Raw genomic sequence first — 24,907 nt, 5'->3', positions numbered from 1 at the left:
TCCAGGATTGGCTTAGGATGCATCCACGTTTCAGGTAGTGTAAGCTGCCTCTTCCACTCAGACTTCTGTGCATCCTCACACGAATATACACTAATCAAATTCATCACCTTCCAAATCATAGAATCATAGAATTACTCAGGTTGGAAAAAACCTTGAAGATCATCAAGTCCAACCGCAGCCTAACCAGTAGCCTATCTCTTAAAAAACAACCACAAAACAATACTACAACAACAAACCTCTGCTAAATCATATCCCTGAGTACCACATCCAAACGGCTCTTAAACACAGCCAGGGATGGCGATTCAACCACCTCCCTGGGGAGCCCATTCCAGTACCTAACCACCCTTTCTGTAAAGAAGTTCTTCCTAATATCCAACCTGAACTTGCCCTGGTGCAACTTGAGGCCATTTCCCCTCGTCCGGTCACTTGTCACTAGTGAGAAGAGACCTGCCCCACTCTCACTGTAAGAACCTTTCAGAAACTGGAAGAGCACGATAAGGTCTCCCCTCAGCCTCTTCTTCCTCAGACTAAACAGCCCCAGCTTCCTTAGCCTCTTTGAAAACATTGTTAGGTACCCACAAAACAGTCAATAAAGTTGTGTGTGTGTGTGTGTGTGTGTGTGTGTGTGTGTGTGTGCACTTGTTTGCTTTTAAAGATTTACTTACTTTGCTTTTGTCCGGCTTTCTTTTTAATTCTCATTTCTAACTGTATTCAAATCTACCACTGTTGCCAACACCTTGTCTGTAATTAAGCAAGACATTCAGCCCTGAAGTGGATCAACTGATGCTGCTGTGGAATGAAGCTGGCAGGCTCTGCACCTGGCTGTGGCATAGCTCCCATTCCTCTCTCTGTTCCTATAAGACTTTCTGCAGCTATTTAGGAAATAAGTGGGGAACGGATCCAGCTGACAACTGCTCTGGACATAAAGGGTTTCTGCAGCTGTGCCAGTTCACTGTGGGACCAGCAGCATGAGGGTGGCTTTGGAACAGACAACCAGGGAGACAGCTGGACTTATCCTTTTGGTACCAGCATTAGTTTTTACTTGGTTAAAACCCCCACCAAATTACTGAGGTGCACTTCTGTGATGGGTTTAAGCTGATCTTACTAAGCTTATCCTGCTGCTGAAAGGTTAAGTATTTCCCTTTCAGCTCTGCGTTGCGGTCTCCTCCCCTTGCCCTCGCTCTTGTACAATGAGCTGCATCTCAAGGGAGTCGAGCTGAAACCAAAGCCAACACAAAATGCACTGCAAGATCATCCATTAACACGGAGGAGGTTCCTGTGTGAACGCACAAGCACTGGTACAGGCATGAAGCTGTGTGCAGCATCTCCAATGGGACAAGAGGATTGCTAGTTGTGATCAGCAGTAAGGAATTAAATCAGCCACAAATCTGCACTATCAGTTTACTGTCACTAAGTCTTCAGGGCACACTCTCCGTCCTGCCTCTCCACAGCAGCTATCACACTGCAGCCCTGTTTCTTGACGTTTCTGCCTTTTACTTGGAGCTAACCAGCCAACGTGGAAATAGCGGTAGCTTGGCCTTCTCTAGTGCTGGAACAGGGCAGGTGACGAATCGACTTTGCTTCATGTTTCACTGGATGAGCTCAGAGCTGTGGGAAATGCTGGGCTGCACCACATTTCCCACGGTCACCACTGAAACATTCACTGCTCTCTCCAAGTTCTCTAAACTCCTGCAGTGCTCTTCTCCCCGAGCCAAGCAGTCATCTTGTGTGCTCTGTACACCATCCTGCCCCTGATTCATCTCAGCTTCATAGACTACTGTATCCTTTCAAGAACCCGTACAATCAGAAGTGCACACAACACTGAAGGTGCAGACACGCCAGGGATTTAAGGTGACGTCACGGTGGAGACCATTCGGTGTTCTATTTATTCAACAGTAATTCAAGCTATGTTTATTAGATTATTTTCACCTCTCCAGGGAAACTCTCAGATTTCCCTCCTGACTGTGACAAGAAAAACAAAGCACAACAAAGCACAACAAAGCACACCACCTCACAGAATAAGGTTCAACTGATTTCCCCCCACGTGTTTGTCTTCCAAATGGCAACATCAATTACTGGAAATCATTTCACTCGGGTTTAAATTCAACTGTAGCAAAAGTGTCTGTAACAGCAGCAAAAATTAAGTATCTTCAGCTTGGCTAATATGATCGTTATGTTCCTCTTTTACCTCACTTTTTCTATACTGGAATAACTCTTTTCTGCTTTCGCCCCCCCTCCCTGCTGTTAAAAAAGATATTCTTTCCCTCCCCCCCTTTCTGTTTTACCTTAGCACATATTTTTTCCCCACTGCTGCCATCCTTTCTCCATTCTGCCTTCCCTTCCCGCTCTACAGAGGCACCTGAAGAGAAGCACCCACAAGCAGCAGCTGAGACACAGCCAGATATGAAACCTCAATGCAGAAGACACAACTGTGCAGCTCCCTGAGCGTCCTGGCAGAGGCAGCTCACAGCATTTCACTGCAGAGCTTTCTCCATCAGATCAGTCTGGAATGTAAATTTTCCTTCTTTTGCTCCTCACTGAAAGGTCTACAATCAGAACTCACCACCCTCCAGTCTTCTCAGATTGCTAGCATGTAAAGGACCAGTCCTATCTTCTTCCTCAAATCACTTCATCTCCTGGTATAGCATGCAGTCTCCATTAAGCTATTTCCCCCCAGAGTATTTTTCTCTACTGAACGAACGTAGGCTTTTACCTACTATTTGAAACTTTCCCAGCCAGGAGTGCGTAAATCAGTGTTTTCTCACTTCCCCACATCCCAGTTAACAGAGAGCTTGTGTGAGTAAGAACAATACGCAGAGTTTCTCACATGAAACTGAGCAGATTCTGAAGCTGGGAAAGTTACCATAAGTAGCAATGTACAGGAACATCTGGGAGCTCTTTTAATTACAGAACAATATCCAAAAAAAAGTTAGAAAGTTGGATTGAGTTCTCAGTTTCCATCACCTTGGGAATAGTGATTTAAACCAGCTCTGATACTGTTTGCCACCATCTCACCACACTCAGAGAGCTGCAAGCAGCACAGCAGCAGCCCTTCAGGCCTGCCTGCACCTTTGACAATGTACCCCTCCCACTCACGCAGTTCAAAGAGCAGTGAGTGATACCTCGAGGAATTTAGCACTGACCAACCCTCAGCTCCTTGCCACTGAAACAGCACCGGCCTCTGGCGTAGGAGGAACAAACATTGTTTCACAAACAGTGATATCAGCCAATGGAAAATACTTAAGAGATTTGGGGTTTTTCTGTTCCATTTTTAATTCATCCAAAGTCATCCCGGAACCCCCTCACAACAATGTTGACAAGAGAAACAGAGGAATGGAAACACAGATGGAATTATACACCACAAACTTGTTGCACCAAGAACAGGGAATCACGGGAATATTGCAGACTGTGGCAGAACTTGGGGTGAGAGCTGAGCAACAGGACCCAGCTGCAGCACCCTGCTGAAGCGGAGCAGTGATGCCAATGCATGCTCAGTGGGGAAAGCACTTATGATGGATGTAAGAGAGACAAAAGAACTTCTGCACTATAGACTGAAATAAATTGTCTCTGTATTAACAAAAAGCACATGAGACAACATCAGAACGACCAGTGTGACCTGGCACTACCTGCAAGCAGAAAGCATGATACAACTTGCCAGTATTACTGACTTTGCCAAGACTTTCTCCTTACACTTCTGGGGAAGGTAAATGAAAACTCTTGTATTCTTCCAAGATCTCTGATATACAAGAAAGAAAATAAATAAGAAAGAAAAAGAAAATACCTTCTCTTTAAGGAACCGTCTGTTGCTTTATCTACGAAATGCTACGTTCCTATACAACATAAACTAAAAAAAAATAACAAAACCAACCCACAATCACCTCAGTAAAAATACTGCAGCATCAAAATACACACATTAGTTTCAGGTTTGACAAGTCTACCGAAATGATACCAGGCAGCAACAAGGTATAAGAACATTCACAAACTGCCAAAGGAACAGAGAGGAAAGAAACCAGAAAAAGCAGCTTCAGAAGCAGGAATCCCTTGCACCATTCCAATCACGTTCCCTTTTTGGGGGTAATCCAACATAATCTCCAAAAATAAACTCAAAGACAAGTCATTCACTCCCTGTTTGCAGGCATTTTTTCCTACAGATAGACGTGTTTCTCCTTCCTAAGCAAAGGCAGTGCGAGGGGTGGGGGGAAGGGAAGCAGCAGTTATCAGGAGTTCCATGAATCAGCTATCCCTGGCTCTGCTCTACCCCAACACACTTCCATACCAAGCAGCCCAAAGCCTTCCTGGAAAGCAGCTCTTTCCGTTTGTTACGCATTTGCCTTGCATCTCAAGCAGCGGTTCTGTTTGCTTTTAGCAAAATGGCAGTCATGAATACTCAGACACAGACCTTTTTACACATTTAAAAATCCTAAAAAAAATGACTTGAAAAAACTAATTTGGGGACAGACAGCAAAAACCCCATGCAGGTGTACCGCTGCTCTGGTTATTTGCGCCTGCTCCCTCACTAACTAACATAACCGTATTCTGATCCCCTTCTCCCTCTCCCCTCCACCCCCACAACTGCAACAAACGGTAGCTCTCCCCGTGCTACTTGAATCCTGGAAGAAGAACTGGCAAGACAAAGAACATTGTTTTCTGAATTAAAAATAGATCTGAAACATCTGTATAATTACATTTGTTTTAGAACATGAATATTTAAAATAAATAAATAAATAAATCAAAGGGCATGATGATGATTCATAAAAGCTAAACAGAAAACATCTTTAACGTGACTATTCATGCTTCGCCTTTCTTCTTACTTTCTTTCACAAATCAGTTTGACAACTGCAGGCTGAAGAAGGAAACTGAAGAACAGGCGACACTAACGAGAAACAGATAAACCAGCAAATTCTTACCTGTTGTTTAATGTAGTTGGCAGAGGATGCGTTGCATTGGGTGGCACCGTCGCATGAGTGAGAGGAGAAGGGTTCTGTGATATTGTTGCTGGGGTCTGAATTACCCCATTTAAAGCCCCTACAATTCCATTGATTGCCAGCTGGCTGGCTGGCAGCGCTCCAATTATTCCACCCACACCAGGCACTGCAGGAATGGTGGAGGTTACAGTCTGCATACCACTAGCTAGTGCCCCCACTGTCACACCATTGACCTGTTGAACTCCCGTGACTCCTGAGCCTTGCTGAGCTGGACTCTGCCCAGCAGGTGGTGGAGTGGAAAGAGCTGATGAACTGCTGGTGCTTTGTCCGCTGGAGGTTATCTCCTGGTGTAAAAACAAACAGCAAAACCCTCTCAGCTGCTTAAAACTTCACATTGCAGCAAAACAGAACGACTACGATGAGCTAAACTTGTAATAACTTTAAGTTTAGAAGAAAGAAATAAGTATTACCTGATTTAACACGGGGAGAGAATTGTCCGGTAAAAAACTGTTTCCCAGATGAGGGCTTTTACTGCTGTTCAAGGAATCCGTGCTAGGTGCTAAAGCAATTATTGCAAAAAACATACAGCGATTACATTCCTGCAGCACGTAAAGAGATTCAGAGTAATTATTTCCAAATAATGCCAGAGGCAAACACAGAAAATGTAAAGTCAACCTCAGAATGGCTGCTAAACAGTGAAATATTAACTTCATGATTAGTGAATCAATAGATTCAAGCAGATGTGCTTCAGACTACTTCAGTCTGAAAAACAAAAAGAAAAAAAGCTGTGCCGAATCAAGTAATTTATACATGTTTTCCAATTGATTTTAAACATCGGAGGTATTTTTTTTAATCCCCACATCAAGAAGCGCTTATTCTGTTCTCATAATACCTTCCATCAATGGCATGTGCCGTTATTTTGTATAAATCATTCTAATCACTTCCACACTTCCATACTCCACTTACCTGCTTGTACAGGAAAGGCATGTACTTGATGAGAGGGGCTGGGATTTGAAGTCAGTGTTGGGAAGGGCACTGAAAGCTGCGCGTTGAGAAGCTGAAGCCGTTCCTTTTTAGCAGTCAGATTCTTGATCTGCTCTTCCAACCTCCTGTTTTCAACCTGAAGTTGGTGCAGCGATTTAAGCATTCCTAAAACTAAGATAAAAACAGGGATTTTATCTTTCATGACCACAAAGTTTTTCTTCTTCCGGTAAAAAGTCACTCATGGCGACACAACACAGTCCCTGAAGTTTAGAAAATGAGTAATGCTAATGTATACGTTACAAAATAGGACAAGCAAATAGAGCTATATGTGAAAATAAAAGCAACATTATCCGTGAAAAATGAGGACAAATTCGACCTTACCTGGACCAACTTTGTGCAATTTGAAGTGTGGAAAAAAACATGTAGCATGCGATAGTAACAGCACGCTGTATCTACACCCTGCCTGTACACGCATACATGGAGCCTTTAGCTCTGGGTCTGACACTGAGTAAACGTAAGTACATGACAACTGCAATGCCGGAATACAAAACCAGTACTATTTTAGCAGCACAGGTTAAGAGCCTAATTTGGAAAATTCTATTTCATGTCTCATATTAAAATATTAAACATCATCCAAACAGGAAAGTTTGGAAAATACGCATTCAACGAACGATACAACCAACCAGCTACACCTACGTACAAATAAACTAAAGTTTGTGACATTGGAATTATTATTTTCATCTGCTGTACAATGATACTCGAGCTTCGATCAGCAATGACAAGATCTCACCCATTGTTAAGCTCCCACGACCCACCTTGCTGGCAGCGCTCTCCCATTCTCTTTGAGTGGCGATCTACAAATCACCCAGCAGGGAGCACTGTGTGAGCACTCCAGTCACCACCCCCCTTTTTTTTTTCCCCCCTTCTTTTTTTTCCTCTTTTTCCCCCTTTTTTTTTCCCCCTCCAGATAAAGCACATCATCTTCTGTCCTAGTGCGGTATTTTAGCAAGCTCACTTTGCTCAAACTCTGGTTTTGTTTCAGAACGTGGGTTTCCCAACTAGCATTACAGCACGACTGTAAAGGCACAAGGACAGCCGTTTATTTTTTTTTTTTAATTCTAAATTGTATTTGTTTAACATGACCTCTGGGCCTACTACAGACATAAGTCTACTGGTATAGGCACATCTGGTCATTTCCCAAGGATTTAGCTTTTATCCCTCCTCTTCAAGAACATACAAAGGAACCCTCAGTGAGCCCAAATGAGATGCAATAAGACTTAGCTAAACCTGTCCTCCAGCTATCATGTTTAAAGGATTATCCCTGCATGAATTTCCTCACAATTAGCATTTTTGTCGGGATACCATTCATAAAAATACCAACTAGATACCACTTTACACTACCAACAAGAAGAATAACACATTCAATAAAATGCAATACAAAAATAAACAAACTGGAATTATTATTTTTTTGAGTACATACTGCCTTAGATACTGACAGATTCTGGAATATAGAGATCCAAGCGATCCACTCATCCCTTCTGCACTTCGCTATTCACTCAGACTATTCCAAGCTACTAAACGTAACTGGAAAAAACAATTTGCTTACTTGGAGAACTTCCTGAGTGACACAAAACAAAGACACAAAGCACAGCAGGACACCTGCCCAACATTTGGAAACGGATCTTTTAAAAACAGCACCAGAAATGGCAGTTTCTTAACTCTAGTAATAAAAAATCACCAGTGTAGATCATATTATACGAAACAAACTGCTTTACTAATCCATAGTCTGTAAGAGCTCTGCACATTTGCAGCAGTGGATCTAAGAGTGCAGGATGTTTTCAAACCCCACGGCCGACCAGCTGGATCTACAAGGCACTTCCTCTGGCCTGACACAATTTCCCCATTGGTAAAAATGTAAAGACAGAACACTCTTATAATCCACTGTCACGCTAACATCTACGTTGTAATTCAACACTACATTTGTATTTCTGTTCCTAACAGAAAACAAGTCTTTATAAAACCTTTGGACAATGACGGTGTGGCAGTTATGGATAGCACAGGTAACAGACTGTCCCGGAACAGAATGGGAGTACTTACTGTCACTGGGGGTGCCTTGTTCCAGTAAGAACTGCTGTCCTTCGCTCCACTGCCTCTCCAGAAGCTGTTCTATGCTGGCTGCTACCGGGGGCAAACTGTCCCCACAATTGTTTCCTGATTGGTCATAGCGGACCTGCAAGCTGCTTACAGGGGATCTGTTGAAAATATTGCAATTTATTGTTTAAAGAAAGGGATTTAAGGAAATGCATTAGCAAAAACCTGCTGAAGTCTTTTTTTTTTTTAAAACCTTGTATCAGCCCTCAGCCCCTGTGTGTCTTGTACTTTTAAGACTAAGTTCATCCATCACAGCACTATGAATTCCTGGTTCCTCACTGCTCAGAGTTTCATAAAAAAACAAGGTAATATTTCACAGCATGTGAATTTCTACTGGAAAAACACAACTTTTTCTTACATAGAGACTAAGACGCATCAAAGTGACTAACAACACTGTACTAAATTACACAACACACCCCTCCCTTTAGGAACCATTATATGTGGCTCTACATTTCACCTAGATTTAAAGAAAACTTCAAACCTTTAGAGGAAATTGGGAAAATAAAAGCCATTTATTAAAATCAGCACAGTAATAGCACTTACATGTGGAAAGGCCATATATAATTCCAATGTCTAAACTGTTCTAAAAAGAATCACATAAAAACACTTTCGTTTTGTTTTTCAGATGAAAACATTAACGGACAAGGAGCACGATGGAAGTTAAAGTTGCCTCCTGCCTGTCCTGTGCACACTTCATGTACCTCCCCCCCCTCCACGCACAATCACACATATTTTAAGGAATAATCCCTCTGCCACATGTCTTTTCTCGTTCAGGAGAAAATGAAATATTCAGCATACAGCCGCTATTAAAGCTGGGGAGCCCTCAGGACCTACAAGCAGGCTCCTTTCTCATTGGATGGGGCAGACTCTAACCTGTGAGCAAAACCAGATGCGTACTGTATTTCTCAGAATTCTGGCCTCACATATGCAGAGCTCCATTTCTCATACAGGGCCAACACCAGAAGTTGGTTGTTTGGTTTGTTTTTTTTAAAACAACTGGTGTGAGTCGAGATTCAGGCCGTTTATATACATACACACATATATGTTATATTAGCTGTATCAATAAATACTGGCCCCATCACAGGATCACAGCTGTACTGCTCTACATGATGCAAACTTACCAAGACCACCATAGAGCCAGTACAGGACAACATACGGAGCTCAGGAAATCGGTGTGTTAATTATGACCGGTGCAATAAGCAGTGGTCACAGCACATTAGCTACCTAATGACTGGCAAGCATTTTGTAGGCAGCAGAGCAAAGTGATTTTTATGAGAAAAGGTTTTAAGTAGGTGACTTAAGAGCTCTGTAGGTATTTATAAATAATTCCTCTTTTGCATACAGGATGAAAGAGTAACACTCGTTAAAAGAAGTCTGGTGAACGGGTAACCCGGTAGTGCTTTCTGACAAGAGATGACAACCCAACAGCGGTCAACAGTTCAGCACAAAGTACGAAAGCAAACCAGCCTTAAAACTAGATGTTTGCAAGAGGTGCTGAAGTAATAAAGGTTTCAGCAGAAACATTCTAAACAGATGCACTGCACTCTACACACAGCTGATTTACATCAAACAAACAAACAAAAAACACACAAGGGCACCCCAAGCACTTCCCGATGCATTTTAAAAGCACATAACACTGCCCTAACAGATTACTCTATTTGAATTGTAAATGAACAACAAAAGGCTTGTTGGGCTTAGGATGGTTTCCCCATCAACTTCATCAGCTCAGAAATAAAGCAACACACGAGTACACAGTCCTGCAGTCCTATGGAAGCCTGCAGAGATGGAAAGAAACACACATCTAGATTTCTACACCTCAACATGAGCCAACCCATCTTCTTCCAGCTGATCCTCTACTTCACCCCTTCAGCATGGTACAGTTTCTGTGTGCTACATTTGAATCCTTATTCCATATATTATTTGATCACTGTTTCCTATAAGGCTCTAACCCTGCTTTGATGCTGCCATTGAGACAGCAATCCCTTCTTGCTTTCGTTTTCTCATCTTGCTTACTTTCACAAGTGATTGTTTTGTTTGCAGTTTACTTGTTCGTTCCCTTACAGTATTAACAGTAAGTAATACAACTGAACTGCAGAGCACATTTTTAAATCAAAGGTTAAGTATTGGGTAAAAAAAAGTGTAAGTGCTACCTTGGGAAAAGCAGCACTTCCTCTGCAAAACAGAAACAGCTCCCCCACCCCAAGTACACTTATATATAACATATATTTCCATATACTACAGATAGCATAATTTTAAATGTGAAAGCTTAAATATCAATCAGCGATTACAGTGGGGTAACAAAGACATAACGATGGGAAGGGTCCTTTCTGAAAGGACCGTTCAGCTCATGCATCTTCTCAGCTGCAGTCTGCTATCATCAACAGCAAACAACTATTGCTGCAAATATCTTTATTTTAAACAACTGCTTACAAATTATGATTCTTTTCCAAAAACATGCGATTTTCAAATCTCACAGGCTTCAAAGGGAAGAGCCAGAACTCACAGAAATAAACACATTGTAATACATAACATAGGTAACATTAAAAAGATTTAAACAGCAGATTTATGAAGTCAGCTTTCCCATCCCCATAAATCATATTTTAAGTAACCATGGTTATTTACTTAGCTCAGGACAGAGGGGAATTACCTAAACATCTCAGAAGTATATGCACACTGTTCACAACAGCATCAGATCGCTGAGCACTGGACCTATGACATAGCAAGAAATGCACTGCAGAGCAGCACTGAAAGGTGCTGCCTACTGAACTTCTTTTTTAACACGAGATATTTTCAATCTTTCTATTTCAGAATTACAGAAGTGATTTTTTTTTGCACTTATTGAAGGAAGATTGGGAGTTTGGGACCCAAAGGGCTTTTGAATGAAGCAGTTCTCCTTTGCCATTCTCATGAAAATCAGCTGAAATCTGATCACGGAATAAGTATGGGACTATACATACGTATATTGAGTATACACTGTTAAAGTGCTGTAAATACGTGTTAAAAACATGTTTAACAAGTTTAGTTTCCAAAATAATCTATCCAGAGCCAGCCTGAATACAGCCCAGCCCACAAAATGACCAGGACTTTGCAAACCTAAGCAAGCACTACAACTTGGAAGTACCACATGCGCAGAAATGATTACATAATACCAACATACAGGAATTTCCTAATTGCTGAGCATTTCCCTTTGCAAAAATCTCTCTAACTTACTTCTAAGGATATACACAGGCATGGTCCTTATTTATGTAAATATTTATATGCTAATATAAATATACGTGTCTGTAAGAGAACACAGTCTAATCTAATTCATAAATTCTCTATTTATTGTTTTAGAAGTAACATGCAGTAGAAAATGCAAAAGCCAGTTCATGAATATGTGATACTAGTTTAGTATTTAACGGCTGTTCTCACTCTGTGCAACAAGAAGTCTTTTGATTAATTAAGGAAAATAACAGAAGACCATCAAAAAGACATGCACCTTAAATCACCTAATTTGGTGATATTTATCCTAAGTTAGTATAGTAAACACAAGCCGTAACAGAATTGTTATAATGCTGTATCTTTGTAACGACCATTTTTTAGCTGTTCTAAAATTCCTTCCAAGGTAAAAAACTCCTATATTCAGCCCCTCAGTCAATATAATAATAATAATCCGATGATATTGCTGTATTGAGTAATCAATATGGGATCCAGAACGAAAAACAAAGCCCTTTAAACAACAAAAAGATTCAATTAAGAAAAAATCGAAAGTATCACTGATGTTATTAAAAACACAATTCTGAAATTTAACAGTCAATATTTTAAGCCAAAATAACTTGCTACAATTCCAACAGCAGAACGCTTACATCAGCCCTTTGTAGCAGAGGTGAACTGCAGCTGAACAAAAAAGGCGCTCTCCCCCGACACAGCATTACTGCCTATCTGTAGTGCTGAGGGGAATTTGTTCCTGAATTTGTACCAGCAGTTAATTTCTCCAAGCCTTCGACTGTGCTCTTTGTCTCTGCGAGACTGTGGGGTTTGGGGCCCTTTGCAATATGAATAAAAATATAACAATGGTAACAAAACTCAGCAGGTAATTAGTACGCACGCCCTCAATGATAAATAAATCCCTTTAAAGCCAGCCTCCATTTCCTAGGACCTTCATTCATAAACCTAATTTTGCTCATACGTAGAGTAAATTACAAACCATTTTTAGCTATTTGTACAAACACCAGCCTTTTTTGATGTACATTTCTACCACATTTATGCACACTGGCTTTTAGAACACTTACATGTTACAAGCAAAAAGGCAGTGAGGTTTCCAGACCTTACAGCATTTCCTCTGCCTGCACTCTGCAAAGTAAATGCTGCTTACCGTGGTGAGAGACTTCCTCTGGGCGAGCCTCCTCTGCCAGCAAGACTGCGGCTGTTATCTCCCACATCTTGATCTGCAGTGTAAATATTTCACAGCTGATAAATCGACTCTTCTTAGATAAGAGTTTTAAAGCCGACGTAGATATCTTAAAAATATCTTAAATCTTAACTTCTATCCGCAGTTTCTACTGAAGAGCGAAGCCGTAACTAGTTTAAGATTGCTGAACTGTAGCATGTAAGGTGTTGTCCTTACACATTTCTGAGGCTGTACCAGGCCATGGATTATGTTCACTTCTTTCATTCCTTTCAGTTTTACAGCACAGAAGCGTGGTTTGCATTTGCAGTACCCTCCCCTCAGCCACTTTTAATTTCTACGGTGAAAGTAATGAATCACAGCTGTGGACAGCTAATCTGTATGCTTATCACAGCAAATCCTGATGCTCCGTATTTTTTTTAACACTTTGCATCCCAAAACAACTCGTAAAATAGGAAACGTGCTAAACTTACCACTACCACCTAACAAGCACGTGCTACTCTGCAAATTTACTGAAAACTTTATGAAAGTGTCTAATTCACAAATTCCTATTTATAAGCTGAAGCATAGGAAAGTCCCTTGCTTAAAACGTAGTAAAACAAACAAAAAAGGCCTCATTAAATATACGAAAACGTTTTGCTTGGAAGGACTCAAAAGGGTTATTTTCCCTATGGCCTCTCAATAAAATAACCCTATCTGCCCCCTTCAAGGTTGCCCTCCCCCTATTCTGAGTCAAGTGACCCCCGACCCCTTGGAGGGCAAAGACATGACTGATCCATTCTTGGTAAACTGCTAAACTCATTCCCTTCCCCCAAACAGGCATGACTACTACGACATGTCAACAAATCCCTAGGATGGAATGAAACAAAGCAAATCCAGAGGCTCATTAAAACCGGAGAGGAGCCCAAATGTTACAAAAATGTCAATTGGTAAATATTCACAAGATTATTGAATGCTGTAGAAGTTCTCTAACGGGATCTCTTTCACACGAAGTTGTATGTAATGCAATTTCATGAATTATGCAAATAGAGGTTTAAACTATTCACGACAAAACCCAGAGCTGTGTTGCTCTCATTGCAAAGAGCTAAGAACTGAACACATCAATCACCGAAGTCACAGGAGACATTGTTGCATTCCTGCCTGCTGATGGCTCTGCTTAAACATTTACATTTCAGAAAGTTAAGGGGAAAAAAAAAAAAAAAAAAAAAAAAAAAAGCTGTTCTGAACTACCAAGAATTCACTCCCAACACCTCACAACTTTAAACAGACTCTGAAGAACCAAATGCTGAGCAGAGTTAAAAAATAAAACCTTACAGTCTTCCTTAAAATACTCAAGTTTGTGCAATGTCAGTGTTTTCACCACCACCACGAAGCTTACCTGCTTGGCTGTTCTCAGACTGAGCTATAAGTGCTGCCATTGCTGAATTTGGATTCAGCCTATTGCCATACATATGGGATGGAGGCAGGCTGAGAGAAGATCCAGGTAGGGTGTTTGCCTGCAAGAAACCAAATAAATACCTTTTTAAAAACAAAGAGAAATATTAAACATACTTGACAGAAGTCTGCCCAGCGCACAACAGTTTGTTTTAGTGGGGGCTTGTTTGTTTAAGTTGAATTTATTGTTTTTAAACAAAGATGAGCGTATTTAACAGCAAAAATATTTTCTGCTCACGAGCACAGAAGCAGAACTGCAATACTTTTAAAATACACCAAGTAGGGAAGTACGCTCTTTATAGATATGCTAATAAAAAAAAAGAACAAAAAACTCTAATAAAAAAGGTACCATAGCAAATATTGAAAATACCTAAACTGCATTTTAAAGCAACAGACAAGGAAGAGGATGGAGAGACCTTGCGGTCCCGAAGTATGCACTCAATGCTAGGACTTAGTAGCATGGCGACCATGTGGTTATCCTCCTAATTATTTAATCTTATTAAACCATTTACAAAATAAGGGCAGGTAGACAACAGATGTCTCACAAATGCTTGGGTTCCTTACATCACAAGCCGGCTGTGGAGGTCAAAAGGTCCAACTTTCAGCTCTATAGTTTAACTACACAGAGCCATATTTCCTTTGCTCTGCTCCGTCATTAGTAAAACCTGCACACTATTTTGTTACTTCCTATTTTGATAGACTTGGAAGCCTGGTGTTTTTTTGTTTTGTTTTGTTTTTATTTTAAAGAACGCAAACAGCCATTACAAGTATGTTTTCTATACAATAGGGGGCTCAACGAATCACAGCTTTGCCCTGACCCCATATAAGGAACTGTATTTTTGGCAGTTGGCCAGCTCTACTTATTGAAGAGCTCCCAAAGTTTGTGTTCATTCATGTTGCTAACCACAATTCTGAAGGTCTCTGCTGGGACTTGTGCCAAACAAGCGAAAATGAACCCTTAAACAGATGAAGCTAAGGAGGCTGGCCAAAATCTTGCATAATCCAAAGCAATAAAAATACCTTCCTCCTTGGCTGCTTATGCTTTTTCCCTTTCGAAGAAAAGATTTGTGTCAAATGCTGAGTTTCAGAGACAACCAATCAAAGAAAAAAGGCGCTGCTGCTTATTAAAAAGGCATTTCCCCACCTGACAAAAGGACTGCTTCCCAACAAACAAAAGGTTGCAATATTCGGAGGCGAACAAAATCACAGACACACAACGAGGGCAAACGCAAGTTTCAGAATGAACCTTTTAAGGAAATGTAAACGACCCTCACAAAGGAAACTTATTTCAGAAAATGGGAAAGGAAAAAAAGAAGAAGAAAAAAAAAGGTGATCAGTAAGGAACTCAATTTGTGGGACATTTTGACATGTCTAACTGCACACAAGAGACGAGGGAAACATACTGGTTATTACAGCAAAATATTACAGAGTATAAACTATGTCTCTGGAAAGAATCACACACTACCATTAAGTTTTGGCTTTCGGCCAACATATTAAACATGATGAATGGACTTTTATGAATTCACACAACTGTTTTCAATGATGCTTTATTTACTATATACTGGTGAGAAATTGTGCCTGATACTTGCATTCTTCTACTGTCACAAAGTCAGAAAAAGCCACAAGTAATTACTTACAATGATGAGGGTTTTTTCACTTCGTATTTTAAAGGTATGTGCAAAACAGCCAGACACAGAATGGCAGTCTCACTTCAAATCTGGCTTTTATTTCTGTATTTGCACAACTGCACGTCTTCAGTAGAATTAATCTGAATTAGTGCTAAGTAAAGCAGGCACTTCCACCTACTGATATAACATCTTCCAGAAATACAGCACATGGTGGGACTGTGACACTTAACTGCTGAAGAAGGCAATAGTGTGCAACTCCTGCTATTTCCCTTAACAAATTCCTATAGCGACATTCCCAGTTGACTACTATCATTCATCAGCAAACTCCCATCGCTTTCCTCTCCAAAAGGAAAAAACAAAAATACCCCGATTCTTTGGCGGAAGAAACTTTACAAAACAGCACACTGCAAGATACAGCTTGACTTGTTTCCATATCTAAGAGACGAGACTAGCAAATTAAAAATGCATGTACTCTTCTTCATGTAAAAAAATGCGCTGAGATTATAAGTTCTAATGTTATCTGTTCATTTTTATACCACAAATACACGTTATTTGTGCTCAGCATCAGGATGTTTCCATAAAAGATTTTTCGTAATTCCAGTGAAAATTTACACAGAAGCAGCAGCATTTACCCTCATTCTGTGTAATTCACTACCAGACTGCTTAACACTGTCCGATAGCAGCTATATATTAATTTATGACAGCAGGGCAGCTATAATCAGCACGGAGAATGAATGTTTATTTGACAGAAACATGCCCCAAAAGCTTTAAGAACGTTCTAAAAAGTATCTAAGTATCTTGAAAGGCGTTGCTAAAGTCTGTTGAGTAACCATCACATCACAAAACAGAAGACATCAAAGGAACTAAACAATGTTTGCCAAGTGAGCTGATATAGCAGATCAAAAGACTTAGCATGATTCAAACAATATCTAAGTTGATTCTTTTCACAAGTGGTGGTTCACCCTAAACTTAACCCCTGTTTATACCTTTAAAATAATAGTAAAGGTGTCCTACAACAAGTCAGAACTACAGAAGTTCTAGTGACATCACATACCCTACGCAGCTCTTCAAAGGAAAAGTCACATTAACATAAAAGTTCAAGTAAGCTGGAGGTAAATTTAAGAAAAAATATTTAAAATGCTTTTTTATTTAAATGGCGATGTAAAATGACAAGAATAATGATTTGTGAAGCTTTATTATGTATGTGACGACTTCATCTGACAGGAAAGCAGAGGAAGTGGAGGGGTACTACATTATTTAAAGGTGAAATAGGAGCTCCGTGTTTCACTCACAGCCGAAACAAGCTGTAGCAAGCATTTATTAAAAATGCGCAATCATCCTGTCAATACACATTAAGATCACAGGACTGAAACATGCTCTAAAATCCAGAACTTCTAAAGCAACAGCATTCTTTGTTTCAACTGATTCAGTCAACACAACACACGATCAAAATGTACGAACTAATAAAGAGACCACTAAGCATTTATTTTGAAAAGGCTGCAAATTTTCCTAACGAAGGTTTTAGCAGAAGGATTTAAGCCCATCTAGAGGTATGTAATACACTACTTTCATTTATAGCATGTTCAATAAATCAGTAAAGCAATAAGCAGCAGAGCAGCACAGAAAGAAGATACACTGTAATTCACAGAATGCCCCATTCCAATAAGAGCAAATGACTGATCCTTGATTGATGCTTACAAACACTTCCTCCAGCGTAGGGAAGTCTTACAGGGTATTCCTCTAATTAGAGAATTACATTTGCAAGTTAACTAAACTTGGCTAAATACAAATATCCTGTCAAATATTTAAAACCGTTTTGTATTTAGCTTACACGACTCCACAATTTCTAAAGTTAAATGTTCTTTAAGGAAAAGAGAAACGCAACACTGTGTAGCTGCATACAACTGCATCAGGTCTCAAAAATTTGAGAATCTCTGAGCACACCAACTCCCCTGTTCCTTTCAAGTTTTATGCTCTGAAACATTTTCTGATAACAGGCCTCATTTCTGTCTCAGCTCTACACCAGTAAGGTTTTAATACTCAGCGTGTGATGAGAGATGAAACCAAGTGTGAACAACTTTCAGGTCCCATGAGTAGGCTGACTGTTGAAGCTGTCAGGTTCAATTGCATCATTCCACATTATTCAATGCCCCAAACTGCTCCCTAATTGTTAGGGGCTTAACATATTCAAAACCATTGTTTAGGCTAATGCTGAAATGCCTACAGTTGAGTTTCCATAAAGAAAGGGGAGGGATTTAATTGTAGTTAAACCATTACTGAACTCTCCTCCTTTCATGATAGGACAACAAGGATGGCCTGAACAACCAATTCCAAGACAGCTTCTTAATCAGTTTATATCCAATCAACATACCTTTTCCCTTCTGCTTTTCAAAAATGGTCGCTGCCATATTGTAGCTTTGTGTCATATTGGGATGATGCTTTAAAATCAGTGACATCGTTTAATTACCTGCTTCAGCCAATACAAGTGGTCAAGAATAACTGAAAGGGACATTTTAATTTCTCATTTAAAATAAAAACATGTCATTGCTTTTGTGTTGTCTGTATCCCTTTAAGTTCGATGACCAGGTTAATGTGCTCACATTCATAATATTTAATACCCGTGCTACCACAGAACAATGCTATGATACCACAAAATAGTCCCCGAATCCATGCCATGAACAGAGCCCTACGTATACATATACATACACACCAAAACCAAGCAAACTTCTGAAAAGTTTTTAAGCTATGCTTCTGAGAAGATGTCACTAAAGGAATTCCATGCAATTGCCCAGTGTCATGAGGTATGAAAGGAAATTCAACTCCTGACCAAATATTAACATCAACACGCTTTATCAAGGAGCTATCTTCAAATAACTTATTTTGGTCAGTGGCAAGTAACATTTATCTGAAATATACTATCAAAAATAACATCAAAATTAAAACCTACACCACTATTAAAAAGTTTATTCAAACATGTTCACGTTCTGTATGTGATGTTAAACAAAAATCAGTAATACACAGATACAAATTAACTGCTTCTCTTGAGGAGGTGAAAGAGCCTGCCTATCAAGTGATAGCTGCAAGAGCAAATTTGCCTTTTGTTTTCTAGCCTAACTTGGACAAATGAAGAAAAGTGATTTTATCTCTAGAATTTTTTTTAAACCGGTTACACTACCCAGAGCTTTGCTTGGATCTTCAATGCAAAGGGAAGAATGTGCTATCAGATCCTTGCAGTACCTTCAGTACCATCTTTAACTTCACTTAAGAAGTGTGGGGAGGGAGCCACTGCTACACATCATCCATCATTTGCCTTCTCTGAATTCTGTTAGCTCATCATAAGGGATGGCAATACGCAGCTACATTGGGGTCGTCAGACTGCAGCTAACTGCAGTGACACATCAAATTTCTGGGGACCCCAAATGCCAAACCAATTGCTGCATTTCAACTCTCCAGTACCTCTGCCACAAGAATCTAGATCATGAATCTAGCAAAAACAATAATACCTGAAAGATTTCCATTCCAAGAAATACAGACTGATTTGAGGCAACAAAGAAAACCCTGGATACAATACTCTGTTTCCACTTTCCTTCTGAAAACTATCATTCAAGTTTGCAAAATGAATAGCAGAGCACAAATCATTTTAAAATGCAATGTGATAAGCTCAATTTACATTTTAACTGAACAAAAATGTTTCTTACATCTTTTCACTTTTTTCATATTTGTTCTCTTATTTATTGGTTGAATTCACTTTCTAGCAAATCACTGCATTGGCTTCTGGATTACTACAGCCTACAGCACTACTGACGCAGGAACTGCACCTTTTACAGCTCATCTCATCTGGTATCACACGTACCAATACATCAGCAGTTATCAGTCAACCTCAAATGTCTATTATAGCATTTTATTCGCTCATACCCCAAAAGGAGGTGCACTGGGATTGAAAAGATAACCCCTCCGGTTCTGCAACCAGTGCCACCATACACAAGTCCCTGAAGTTTGGTGGGTTTCCGTTTTTGACAGATAATAAAGGTGCAGCTTTCTCAAATGAACTAGACTGCCACCCGCCCCCTCCCCAAACCACTAACTCATTGAAATAAAGAATTAGCTAAAAATTATGGATATTGGAAAAGCTAAAATGAAATCAGAGAAAGGTTTTGGGATAACTTAAGGGGAAAAAAAAAAAAAAAAAAATCAATCAAAAAGCATTCATTAAAAATGTACAAATTACCATAATTAAAAACTGTTAGGAAAACTGTATATGTGGCTTATGAAATCATCCTATGTAAACATTACTGACATCATTCGTACTTTTAAGGCTACTAGCATAAAACCAGATGTCACAAAGACTCCTGCTTATAAACAAGCAAATAATCAAATACTGTCTTTGAGAATCAATCATTTTGATTAAAAGTACAAATAAATCATGCAATTAAATGCAACCATCTAACCTTCAAACAACAACACTCAAATATTTTCCAAGAAAGGCATGAATGAATGCAACTGGGAAACTCAGTGGGATCTGAAAGGCAAAATGAAAAATTAATGGCACACCTACAGAAACTAATTTATACCTCTGCCCACCGTACAACAAGGACACATCAAGTCATTAAAACCCACATGGGTAGAAGGCCTATATTCCAATAATGCGAAAAAGCTATAACTTCAACTGCACAGACAGTTTACTGGTTTCTTCCACATTAAATAAGATGGATATTCTGCAAAATTTTAGTCAACTGATATTTATCAATCAGATGTTAAAAAATAAATAGGCTTGTACATAAACTTATTAGAATTTTATCTTACTAAGCTCAAAAGATTTTTTCCCCTCTTTCCTCCCCATCCTTCTTTAAAAAATAAATAAATAAAAGTGGATTTATAGAGGCAAGACTGGGATTCCTCCACCTCCCCCAACACTATAAATGCCTACAGAGCTGTCATTTCAACACAAGTCCCTTTTACCTCAAGTTTGTTCCTCCATCCTTTCCATCTACCTCTGCCTTCGTAGCACTTAACCTGTATGAGCTCTACACAGACAATGGAAGCGATATCCTGCCGATGAATTTGTCTTCCTCAAGAATGTGAACCTATGCATCAGGAATCACAATTTCACTTTCATACCGACTAGCAGAAAGAATGACTTGATTAGGAAACAGACCCAGTATACCAATTTAGCAATCTGTTCTCTTCATGAGTATTCCAAAGAAACCCTGCTTAGTACGACCAATAATAAATTTGAGGAAAAAGTAATCACTTCCAAGATCACCTGTAATTTCTAAAACAGAAATAACGAATCAGCCATTTATTCACACACACTGACATGTAAAATTTCTAAACAAACCTCAACAGCCTTTGGTATTTAAGTGATAAAACACACCTATGGTAGCAGAATTCCTGCTGCGTAAAAATGTTTGCCAGATACTCAACACTATAGAAGGCATGTAAGGACTGCCTCAACAATGAACTCTGCAGCTTGGGAGGAACAAAAGATGCACTACATAAACTTGAAATCTTTTTCAAGTCAAAACTAAACATTTGGTCTCATCTGAAATTTTATTTAATCTTTCCATTGCATACAGACTAGAAAATTTCACATTTTTCACATTCAACACCATTACTATTGTCTCAGGCAGCTAAATTGAAGTAGTGCTACACTCAGTTCAACGAAGAGGTCAATGTGCCTCAGTTGCCTGGAGACTGATGGTTGCTACAGCAGCACCAGATAAGCCAAGCTAAATAAGCTTCAGCTTGAAGGCAGAAAACATTTATTGCTAGACCGAAACATTGATGCAGTTGTCTCAGCATGCAGCACTGCACAAGATCATGCAACCGCCTTTCAAGCTACCTGTACATTGCACAAGTGTGTGTGAAGGCAATCTCACTGAGGCAAGAGAAGAATATAAAAAGTAAAGATTTTAACTGAGCTAAATACTAGATTACTTGCAACTATGATTCCTTTGTTCTTCTACTTGAGTCACATGTTACAAGGAATTTTCCCTCTGGCTGTAAATTCTTCCTCCTTGCTACTCTCCTCCACCCCCACCCCAAAAATCCTCAATCAGACTGAAGGAAAAGAAAATTAGATTTTTACTCACTTTGCCTAAAGAATTAAAACAGGTTTTAAGTGTCCAACAAGAAAATTGCAATGGTAAAATCTTTATTAGTATCGTTCTTTTTTTCATTTTTAATTTTGTAAGTCTCTTAAATTTAAGTGGCTGTGACACAAATATAGTTCAGTGCTTTAGGAAGGAAAGTTTTTATTTTGCATTGACAATTCATGTAATACTACCTAACTGCCCTCTGTCTATAAAGCACTGGGGGATGCAAACAGAACACCTTCTAAATATACTGACGTTGACTACTTCCTGTGGCAATGAGTCCCAAGGATGAACAACATGCTTTTTTAAGAATAATCGCTTTTTGTTTTGGATGTGCTGCTTTTCCCTTTTTCATCTTTTTAAGTTGTGAGATAAGGAGCACAGAGTAATCTCAGCATCCAAACAGACCGTGATCCATGGCGATATTTCACCTTTGACCCCATGACTAGGAGCCTCTTCTGAGAGATCTTATCACCAAGAGCTGTTTTGATAGTCAAATAAAATATGTTAAGTGGCTTTCACTTATCCACCATGTCTATTTATTAGAGAATTCTAGTACAGCAGTAAGGATATGATTTCCTTTCTGGAAGTATGCTGCACTATCACAATTTCCAGATGTTTTATTATTCTATTTCTAATTACTACCCATATTAAAATAAACACAAATCATCTTTAGAAAGACAAATTCATAAAGATATAACTAACCTGACCACATACGTTTGTTAGACCTGCTAATTTTATGCAGGTTCTTAAACAGAAACAACTAACTAAAAATACCATTATACTGCAGTATAAGTTATAAGAATAACTTAATAATAATAAGTTATAAGTAATAATAACTTATAAGTATATAACTTAGTTATAACTTAATAATAAGTTATAAGTTAACAGAATAAGCCAAAAAATAAAAAGAAAAGCCAAATATACTGCCCATCTGCAAGAACAATCATTTAACTCTTGATTATAACAAATAATTTTGTATCAAATAAAGAAAAAGCCTGGTAAGACCTGAAGTCCCAGTCACCAGAGGCAGGTTTTTTGGAGAAACTTAACAATAAACCAACACAATGTCCTAAGCACTACCAGTACTTTACACAAATTATTGGTTTTTAAGGGTTAAGAGGTTTCATTACAAGGCAGCCTGTGATACAAACCGATACAAGTCACTAGGCTTTGCAGATAAGGAGTCCATACTAACTGCACTCTGGACTTCATATCTGGCATTCAGCATTCCAAGTATTTATGTATTAGGAAACACTTTAGGAATTGACCTGAAAAAATGTAAAAAAACAACATAATGGTTTTCCCAAATTAAGGAAATCATATTTGATTACATGGCTAAAGTAATTTATCATAATTAAGACAAATTGATTTGCATAGCAAGAAAGGGTTACTCTATTTAAATATGTCTGTAGGGACACTTCTGAAGTTTCTAGTTCTAAAGCCTTAAGATGTTCTGATACAAACACGTCCACACAAGCATTATACCAAATTCTTAACTTCAGCCATTACATGTGGTTGCAACGTGTACCTTGGGGACTGAAGCAGCATGCTCACTCAAGCAGCCTACCACCTAGTGCAGGCTACTTGAAGACTGAGATTATCACATCTGTCACATCAGTGTCCTAAAAGTGAGGGCAATTTGTCTTTTTTCATGTTTTCATTCTATCTCCAAAAGGAAAGCTCATTAAAGCATTGACAGCCAACAGACCTGCCATTTTTCTAGAGTACTCATGAAAAGGAGCTCTATCACATTAAGATGCTCATCATGAAACTCATGTTTACTTAAGCTGAATGTTTTACAAAAATAAAAAATAAATTAAAAAGTATGTTTCTTTGCACAAGGCTGGGAAGCGAGGAAGTATCTTCTCTGGTCATACTAACTTTGAGAATATGGCATCCATTTGCTGCTACAGCTGAAAGCTCAGCCACAGTAACAGTCAGGCATGTGGGTTTTATTGTCCTAACGTGCCAAATTTGCCTTCTGAAGATTTGCAAAAAAAAATATTTTTTTTTCTTTTTTTCTTTTTTTTATTTTTCAAGCAGTATTTTTACATAAGCATGATTTCAACTACAGAACATTCCACTCCTGTTCTGGAAGGTATAAATAACATTGCTTTTGAAATTGCTCCTAACCTCAGTTGATAAGGACCAGAATTAACAACAGTTCATCCTTCCAATATTTTCAGTTATTTTCCTATGGGTGTCAGAACATAAAAAAAAAGGGGAAGAAGGTTGTCTTTGACAGTACGCACAATGATGAGCAACAGACATGAACCACGATAAGAAAAATCACTAAAATAGGAAATACAAAAAATAGCGTAAATTAGCAGCGTGGAGAAAGAGCAGGGGGCTACAAAGACCCAGAATTAGGAACTATAGTAACCCAGAAAGTGAGAAAATAAAAACCACAGGACAGAAGCATCTGAAACATAAGGTGCCATACATTCAGCATCTGAAAAGATCTCTGGATTCCTGAGCTTTCACATTCCTCTATTGTTAACAAATAACTCCAAACCTATTGAAAAAATTAAGCCTTATCTCTCTCTAAAGGCTGCATCACACAAAGGAGGATAACCACCACTATATGAATGCTAAAGAAAACCCTGCTGTTTTCCTACTGCTCCTAAGGGGAGTAAAGCCAAACAGACTTCAGGGATAATGGAAGTGATTAAAGCAAACTTATTTCACTTAGAATTGCAACTGAGTAGCAGCACCTACCTTCCCAATTATCACATCTCAACCACGGAGGCTGCAGTTTACTCCATCATAATTAAATCCCGGACTAAAGTAACGAACAGCAGCTATTCACTTTCCCTATCACTGCGCAAGTCACAAGGACCGCTGTTACAGATGCTTCTTTTCCTTCCCTCTATTAGCTGTTTCTGTGGTCAAGGAAACACAGTGCATAGAGATGGGAACTTAGGAAGAAAACAAAACAAACTCAGGAGCAGGAAAAGCAGCTTGAGAAGAGAAGGAAACCACTAGCACTATCTTTCTCCCTGTTCTAAGAAACAGAAAAGAATATTTTGGACTGTATCTGTCAAACAGGCTACTATCATGTATGTGCAACACTGCTTGTATGTGCAACACTGCTTGAAAGCGCCTCACAGTTCAATCGCTATGATCGTAGATACCACTACGTGGGAAGGGGGGTGGAAATCTAAAATCACAACTCAAATATATTGATTCCAAAATAAAATTCCAAAAATTTCTCCATCATCTGCAATTACTATAAACCAAACCATGCAATACCAGCACTAGAGTTTACCAGCTCCAAATCTCTAAACAAAATGCTCTGGT

General features: G+C 39.2%; 2 protein-coding genes across 6 annotated transcripts in view; one reads left to right on the top strand and one right to left on the bottom strand.

Annotated features, from left to right (window-relative positions):
* DNAJC1 (DnaJ heat shock protein family (Hsp40) member C1) overlaps positions 1-4,886 on the top strand; it is a 109,339-nt gene extending 104,453 nt beyond the window's left edge. The window contains exon 13 of the transcript XR_011902945.1: positions 2,354-4,886. The gene's annotated coding sequence lies outside the window, so the exon portion shown is untranslated. The remainder of the gene's footprint in view (positions 1-2,353) is intronic.
* The window catches only part of MLLT10 (MLLT10 histone lysine methyltransferase DOT1L cofactor), a 121,497-nt gene that overhangs the window by 6,420 nt on the left and 90,170 nt on the right, over positions 1-24,907 (bottom strand). For all 5 annotated transcript variants that reach the window (XM_072330362.1, XM_072330361.1, XM_072330365.1 and 2 more), the window contains 6 exons: positions 13,826-13,943; positions 12,415-12,487; positions 8,007-8,161; positions 5,892-6,080; positions 5,396-5,484; positions 4,908-5,269 (listed from right to left, as the gene is read on the bottom strand). In XM_072330362.1, coding sequence (XP_072186463.1) covers positions 4,908-5,269; positions 5,396-5,484; positions 5,892-6,080; positions 8,007-8,161; positions 12,415-12,487; positions 13,826-13,943 — 986 coding nt within the window. The remainder of the gene's footprint in view (positions 1-4,907; positions 5,270-5,395; positions 5,485-5,891; positions 6,081-8,006; positions 8,162-12,414; positions 12,488-13,825; positions 13,944-24,907) is intronic.

This window comes from Excalfactoria chinensis, chromosome 2, assembly GCF_039878825.1.
Source record: "Excalfactoria chinensis isolate bCotChi1 chromosome 2, bCotChi1.hap2, whole genome shotgun sequence".
NCBI classification, from domain to species: domain Eukaryota; kingdom Metazoa; phylum Chordata; class Aves; order Galliformes; family Phasianidae; genus Excalfactoria; species Excalfactoria chinensis.
The sequence above is the reverse complement of the archived record's forward strand: the minus strand, read 5'-3'. Positions and strand labels throughout refer to the sequence as shown.